Source organism: Palaemon carinicauda, chromosome 36, assembly GCF_036898095.1.
Source record: "Palaemon carinicauda isolate YSFRI2023 chromosome 36, ASM3689809v2, whole genome shotgun sequence".
Taxonomy (NCBI): domain Eukaryota; kingdom Metazoa; phylum Arthropoda; class Malacostraca; order Decapoda; family Palaemonidae; genus Palaemon; species Palaemon carinicauda.
In genome coordinates this window covers 69,610,428-69,618,823 of record NC_090760.1, presented here as the reverse complement: position 1 = coordinate 69,618,823, position 8,396 = coordinate 69,610,428, and the positions used below count along the sequence as shown (strand labels likewise).

General features: G+C 42.9%; 1 protein-coding gene across 3 annotated transcripts in view; it reads right to left on the bottom strand.

Annotated features, from left to right (window-relative positions):
* Positions 1–1,337: 1,337 nt before the first annotated feature.
* mRNA-cap (mRNA-capping-enzyme) overlaps positions 1,338–8,396 on the bottom strand; it is a 72,918-nt gene continuing 65,859 nt past the window's right edge. For 2 of the 3 annotated variants that reach the window (XM_068360141.1, XM_068360143.1), the window contains one exon: positions 1,338–1,683. In XM_068360141.1, the coding sequence (XP_068216242.1) occupies positions 1,553–1,683 (131 nt within the window). In that variant the 3' untranslated portion in view covers positions 1,338–1,552. The remainder of the gene's footprint in view (positions 1,684–8,396) is intronic. The other variant, XR_011041407.1, reaches the window with a different exon arrangement.

Here is an 8,396-nt window from a genome sequence, read left to right as displayed (position 1 = left end):
AAAGGCCCCTCGGCAGCTGGAGGTGAAGGTGCTTCTCTAGGGGAAGCAATAATCCCCCCAATACCCTGAGATTACTATGGAGTTAAGTGGTTTGCGCTCCTACTCGATTGTCCTCCGGAGGAACGCAAGCGAGAAGGAGCTTTAGAGAGAGATCTAGTTGTGCGGGAAGAAGAAGCCCAAGGTCTTTTCAGCCCTGAAGAGGACCCTTGGGGAGAGAGATCTCTCTTCGACCTCTTCTTCCTGCGACGCCTAAATTTCTCCCACTGGGAGGCAAGCCACTTCCTACACTTTTCACAGAGCAAACCCTGCTCGCAGCGATGCCCCCTGCAGGTCGGGCATAGCAAATGAGGGCTGTTCTCAGCCGACGACATGATTGATTGATTGATTTGAAGTTTTCTGGCATCCTGACACTGTAGGTCATTGACATCGTTATCATTTATTATAGGTAAAGAATAAAAGAATATTCAATTAAAACCATAAAACCAAATATGTCATCATAAAAGTTAAATAACTTTCAGGAGACCTGCTTCTGAAATAAATCTAAAAATGCTGCTAGCATTGTACAACACATCATGTCCAATAATCTTGGCAAGGATGAACCTCCCATCCTCACCTCGAGCCTTAAACATGATATAAGTGGGGCATTCAGTCAACAAATGCCTCACTGTAAGTGGTATCAAAGTCGTCGCAATATAGTTGGCGTTGGCGGCCAGTTAGCAGAAACTGATGTATCATCCGAGTGTGACCAATGCTGAGATGACAAAGAATAGTCTTCCACTTTCAGGGCATCACGTTATTTCTCTCATCTTTGCTGTTGCCAATTATTATAAATAAAATTTTTAATTGTAGGTAAAAAATCGTTACAGGGAATGGGATAACTTCGTAGCAACTCGGTTGCAGTATTCTTTGCCAATGAATCTGCCTCTTCATTTCCAGACACTCCTACGTGTGCCGGAACCCGACGACATGAAGGTGCCGCATAGCGCCCTTTGCGACCAGGGCAGGTATGCATGGGAGTGTCAAAGAGAGAACAGTCACACCTGAGAGAAAAAAAGGAATTTGGATAAAGCAATAGTCAGTATGGCCAAGCCTTGAGGAGGAGAGAGCAGACACATTCGGTCTCTACAAGCTAAAAGAAAAGTGATGTAGCTCAATGATGAGAGAGTAGATACAGGTGGCTGGGTACCGCCAGCCACCCCCTACCTACCCACTATAGTGGTTAGGTACAGTTGCCACCTCGCATTAAAAGTCTAATGGCTAATCTTCTAACTTTGCCGAAAGATAATCCCTCATAAATAATGTAAGGTTTGTTGGTGAAGGAACAAACAAAACTCCAATTCCTTATTAGATTCTTTATTGGCTTAATACATAAAAATAATATTTCAGAATGATGAAACTTATCACAAAAATACCACTTAACCAAACTGCAAAATCAGTTGCAACTTGTAGTTACAGTATGACTTTTCTTCATAACTGTATTTTGTTACGAAGAAAAGTCATAACTACAACATCCTACATGTGATGCATGATCTCTTGGGGGTAGAAATACTATCTAAGATGATTTGGGCCTCTTGGTTGGTGGTGGTGGCATCAGATCCCTGTCAGGCTTCCTGTACCCTTGCTCATGGATGAATTTGAAGAGGTAATCTTGTGTGACGGGGTTCTTGATGCTGTTACACACAGCTGCAAAGAGACGAGACGTCAAGCTTTACGTTTTATTTTATTCTTTTACGCCATACTAAATGTGAATATACTATCTTGTTATAATAATTTGCAATAATTTAATTTTGTAATAATGAAAATTAATTTCTTAGCTCATACCTGAAATATGACTTTAGGGTCTTAAGAAATTACTGTAAATGATCTTGATATGATTACAGCTAATTATAAAGCAGCTTACTTGAGCAATAACCCAAATTATTCCCCAATAATATTGGTTCTTTATCAAAATCAATATTCACTTATACCTAAATGTAAACCATACACCTGTAATTTCTCAATCATTTAATTGTTGGAGTAGTTGCAAATGTAAAATAATCACAAATGATTGCTTTATGGGGACTTGATTTCTTGGACTTGCCAATTGTCTCTGGTATACTTACAGCAGCCACAATACTTAAATACTCTTTCAAAGCTTCATTTTTAGATGCAAGTCAAAATTATTTGTTTACTGAAATTTCAAAGTCAAAATTATTTGTTTACTGAAATTTCCAAAGATGGCAACTTGGCAATATCATGTGCACCTTGCTCCTGACAACAAAGTACATCACATAAGCATACTCTAGGCAACAAACGGTACTTCACATTAAGCTTATATTAATTATGCTCCCAGGGCAGGTTAAACTTCTTGGGGCACCCTGGGCCTCCCCAGGGCAGGTATTTCTCTAATTTATCTTGCTTCATTTTCTACTCTTATAGAATAACAAACCCTTTGGGACATACTATGATGAGTCTATCAATATCAGCTGTCTTGTTTAATTAATTTCTAAGAAAATTACATCATACTTTTAGTTCGTGGTGCCACGTTCCAGGAAAAATATCACCAATCAATTCTAGCTAAGATATGTTCTGCCAATCATCAGTTATCTTCCAATGGACTGAGAGACAAAGCCATTTGGTTTGTGGGCTAGAAACATACTAAAATGATATCATTACAATGATTGATAAGGTTACTCAAAAACTAAATCTTCACAGTAATTGATTAATAATTCGCCCAAAAACTAAATTTATAAGAGAAAATGTAAAGCCCAAAATAAAATGACAAATTTGGAAGTAATTTGTATTTTTCTTAACGATACAAACTAGCCGCTATTTATAGGGGTATTACTTTCGGTGAAGCTGAAGGACGAGCCATTAGATTTTTAACAAGGGTTAACCACCCACCCGCTAGTTAGCCGGGGGTGAAGGGTAGTAACTACCCCTCTCACTCACATGGGTTTATCACCCACTTTGCTTGGTAGTAGGACTTCAAGGGGGACTGGTGCTGATGAACCAACCTGTATAAATAGCGACAGGGTTGTATACTAAGAAAAAATACAAATTACTACCAAATTTGCCATTTGTTCCATCACTATATACAAACCAATGCTATTTATAGGGGTTGCCTTACCCTTTAGGAGTGTGGAAGTCCTTGCCAATTTGGCTTTGACAAGGGGATCCCTATTTGTGTTTAGCACATAATAGGTGGAAACCCTACACCTTGCTAAAACTGTGCTGCGCATGATCGCAGCACATGATACTAGCAGTGTGACTGACTAGGTATGAGTTCTTCCGAGTCATAGGAGTCTTCAGGTCACCAAGACATACCCAATATCCCCCCTCCCCCCATAGGGTAAAGGGACATAATAGTATTGAAACAATACCAGGTTACACAAGGGAACATTGGTGTACCTGCATTTAGTTGAGGTCAGCTTTGCAGAGGACCCTGGGTGCTGATTTCCCCAAGAGAGGGGAATATGAAAAGAAGGAGCCAGTCATTCTTAATCATTCATTCAGACTAATCCCAGGTAACCTTTGCCCTCAACCTCCTGCTACTTGTCCATTAAGGAGCTTGAGGCATTAAACCAGTGGTTGTGTAACCACCACAGGACCAATGGAAAAGGGTACCATGTTCCTGTGGGTTAAGTCTTGTAGGTAGTGGGCGGTGAAGGTCGTCTGACACTTCCACACGCCCGCTTGTAGAAACTACGCTGCAGAGTAGTTTTGTTTGAATGCCAGGGACGTAACAATGCCCTCTGACGCCATGAGCTCTAGGTCGACATGTCAGAGGAGGATCGGGCTTCAATGCCAGGTCAATGACCGTGTGAATCAAGGCTGAGATGGTCTTCTTAGTGATCCTCCTCTTGACATTCCCGGGCTGATGAAGAGTGCTGGCACTCGGGGGCAAGCTGCAGATGTTCTTTTTAAGTACAAGTAATACCTAAAACTCCTTACTGAGCATAGTAACAGTTGATCTTGGTCATCCGTTACAGAACGGAGATTAGTTATTCGGAAGGAATCGAATCTAGAATCTGCTACACCCCGGATTTTGAGTCATTGCAATAAACTCAGGGACAAAGGTGAGGCTTACCTCTCCCCATCCCCTTGAATGGGCAATGTCATACGAGAGACCATGAAGTTCACTAACTCTTTTGGCTGAAGCCAGAGCGAGTAGGAACACCGTCTTCAGATTGAGGTGGCAATCTGTTGCCTGGCGTAATGGTCCGGAGGGAGTACCCTTCACTGACGTAAGGACCCGACCCACATTCCAAGGAGGAGGTCTCGCTTCTGACTGAGGACAGGTAAGTCCATAACTTCGTATGAGGAGAGATAGTTTCCAGGGGAAAGGAAATATCTACTCCTTTCAGCTTAAAGGCAAGACTTAAGGCTGACTCATAACCTTTTACTTCCAAAACCGAGAATAGTGGCATTAAGGGGAGTGATACCTTCCATGACACCAACCGCAGACATTCCACTTTGCCTGGTAGACTGATGTTGATGATCATCGCAGCTGTCCAGCTCCCCGCTTTGCAACGTACAGCAAAAATCCTCTCTGAATGAAGAGGTGCTGGATAGTCTTCAGGCGTGAAGTGGTAGCAAAGCTATGACTTTGTTAAAGATGTTCGCATGTGGCTGTCTGAGTAGATCGTGTTGTGGAGGGAGTTCTCTTGGAAGCTCAGTCAGGAACTGCAGAAGATCTGGGAACCATTCTGCATGATGCCATAGGGGAGCTGAAAGAATCATCGAGAGATTAACCTATGTTATGGCTTTGTTGAGTAATCTTCTCATCAGACAGAACAGGGGAAAGGCGTAAAAGTCAATGTTGTCTCACCGTTGTTGGAACGCATCTTGCCAGAGAGCCTTAGGGTCCTGGACTGAGGAGCAGTAAAGCAGGAGCCTGAAATTCAGGGACGTCGCGAAGAGGTCCACAGTCAGGGAACCTCATAAAATCAGGACTTTGTTGGCTACTAGATGATTCAAAGACCACTTGGAGCCCACTATCTGAGTTGCTCTGCTCAGTTAGTCTGCGAGCATATTCCTTTTGCCTGGAATGAAGTGGGCTGATAGGGTCACCGAGTTGTCTTCTGCCCATCTCCGAATTTCTACTACCAGATGGGATAGGGGCTGCAAAAAGGTATCGGCTTGTTTGTTGATTTAAGCCACTACTGTGGTATTGTCGCTCATCAAAACCACCGAGTGCCCTGCCTGGAACTGCTGAAGGGCCAGGAAGGGTGCCTTCATCGAGATTTATGTGCTGGTACCTATCGGACTGTGACTATACGCCTAAGGCCGTGTGGTGCAGCATGTACCCCCCCCACCCTCCTTCTTTTGATGCATCTGAAAAGATTATCAAGTCTGGGAGTTAGGACAAGAAGGTCAACGTCCTTGAGTAGATTCTCATCTGCCACCCACCACTCAAGGTCCGTCCGTTCTTCCAGTCCCATAGGAACTAAATCATCCGGGGAATCATTGGACTAATTCCAGCTGGACTTTAACTACCATTGGGAACTAGACGGACCAGGGATGATAGGTGCGCCCAAAAAGACAACCACCTCTGGGCTGGGAGTTCTTCTCGTCTGAGGGATGGTCTTGCAACCTTATTTAGCATCACTACCCTAACATCTAATGGGAAGACTTTCTGGAGATTGGTGTCTAATATCATACCAAAATATACCAGTCATTGAAAGGGAAGCAGAGAGGACTTCTCGAGGTTTACCATGATCCCCAGATCTTGGCTAGAATCAGCGAATCGTCTAGATAGCGTAGGAGAAGGATGCCGATTCCGTGAGCCCAAGATGACACAAGGGCAAACACTCATCAAGATCTGAGGTGCTGTTGAAAGACTGAAGCACAACTTGAAATGGTATTTCTTATTGTATTTTATGATTTTCAGATACAGTGATACCTCGGTAGTCGAACGACTCTATACTCGAACAATTCGGAGTTCGACCAAAATTTTCGAGAAATTTTTGCTGCGGTGCTCGACCAAAAATTCGGTACTCGACCAGCCGAACACGTGACGACCGCATGGGCTTTGTGATGATCGCGCCATCTCGGCCACTCTCGCTTGTTCGGGAAGCATCAGTTCTCTCGAGAGCGTCACTCAGACAACGCGCGATCAGCATTCGTTGTGATTTAGTGATTTTCAGTGCTTTTAATTGCTTTTTTAGCTTTCATAATGAGTCCCAAGAAAGTAATGAGTGTTAAGGGGAAGGAGAAGAGGAAAACAGTGCGAACAACGATCGAGTTGAAGAAGGAAATTATAGCGAAATATGAGAATGGTGTACGAGTGTCCGATTTAGCGGTAGAATACGGAATGGCGAAGTCGACCATTTCTACGTTTTTAAAGCATAAAGAAATGATTAAGAAGGCGAATGTTGCAACGGGAGTTACGGCGGTAACTAAGCAAAGGCCACAAGTGATTGAGGAGATGGAAAAGTTGCTTTTAATATTTATTAAAGAAAAACAGTTGGCCGGGGAAAGTGTTAGTGAAGCGTTCATTTGTGAAAAAGCGTTGCATATCTATGAAGAATTAGTGAAGAAAAGTCCGAGTACCAGTGAAAGTGATTCATTTACATTTAAAGCGAGCAGGGGTTGGTTTGAAAAGTTTCGTAATAGAACAGGTATTCATCGTGTTACTAGGCATGGGGAGGCAGCTAGTTCGGATCAAATTGCAGCCGATAAATACGTGGGGGAATTCGATCGGTACATAAATGAACAAAATTTGATCGCACAACAAGTCTTTAATTGTGATGAGACTGGGTTATTTTAGAAGAAAATGCCAGCCAATACGTACATTACCAAGGACGAGACGAAGATGCCAGGTCACAAGCCAATGAAAGATAGGCTAACATTGTTGCTGTGTGCAAATGCAAGTGGCGATTGCAAGATCAAACCCTTGTTAGTGTACCACTCGGACAACCCCCGGGTGTTCAAACGAAATAATATTTGTAAAAGTGCACTACCAGTTATGTGGCGCTCGAACACTAAATCTTGGGTCACAAGACAATTCTTTACTGAGTGGATAAACGAAGTGTTTGCCCCCCAGGTTAAGGCTTACCTCATTGAAAAGAGCTTGCCAATGAAATGTCTTCTGGTTATGGACAATGCTCCTGCACATCCTCCAGGTCTCGAGGATGACTTGAAAGAAGAATACAGCTTTATCAAAATCAAATTCTTGCCCCCCAATACTACTCCCATACTCCAGCCCATGGACCAACAGGTCATTTCAAACTTCAAAAAACTCTATACCAAGGCCCTTTTCAGAAAGTGTTTTGAAGTGACCAGTGACACGAAGTTGACCCTAAAGGAATTCTGGAAGGAACACTTCAGCATCCTCAACTCTGTTAACATGATTGACCAAGCTTGGCGAGGTGTGACCTATAGGACATTGAACTCTGCCTGGCGTAAGCTGTGGCCATCATGTGTCACAGAGAGGGAGTTTGAAGGTTTCCAACCAGAGGCGGGTCCAAGCACTGCTACCCCTGTAATTTCTGATGACACTGATGTCGTTGAGGAAATTGTTGTCATGGGCAGGAGTTTGGGGCTTGAGGTCGACAAGGATGATATTGATGAGCTTGTAGAAAGCCATTCTACCGAGTTGACTGTGGAGGAATTGTTGCACCTGCAACAACAACAGCAGCAGGATCTGATTGTGGAGCAGGAATCTTCAGAAGAGGATGAGGTAAGGGAGGATGTTCCAAGTTCTCTCATCAATGAAATTTGTTCCAAGTGGGCAGATGTGCAGGCTTTTGCTGAAAAATACCACCCAGAAATTGCAGTAGCAAACCGGGCAGTGCATATGTTTAATGATAGTGTCATGTATCATTTTCGAAGAATACTGCAGAGGAGGAAGAAACAATTAACAATAGACCAGTTTTTCACAAAAGAAAAGAAAGCTGCTACATCAAAGCCTGTTTCTCCTCCAAAGAAGAGACAAAGAAGAGAAGAAACCCCTGAAATAGATCTGCCCACCCTTTCATTGGAGAGAGAAACAACTCCTGAAGGAGAACTACCCCGCCACATCATGGAAGGGGACTCTCCTTCCAAGCAGTAACCTCCCCCTTCCATCCTCTCCACATCCATCCCTGTATGCCATCGAACCGCTGCTCAAAGGTATGTTCACTACAGTACAGAAAATGGTTTAAAATTGTTTTATTTTAGTACAGTAAATGGTTTAAAATTGTTTTATAGGATTTTCTGACCAATTTCATACACATTTAGATAATTATTGTTGTTTAGGTACACGTTTTATTAATATTTTGGGCCTGTTCGAGTGCTTGGGAACGGAATAGAATATATACCATTATTTCTTATGGGGAAAAAAAATTCGGTACTCGAACAAATCGGAGGTCGAACACGGATCTCGAACGGATTATGGTCGAGTACCGAGGTATCACTGTACTTCCTTTAAGATG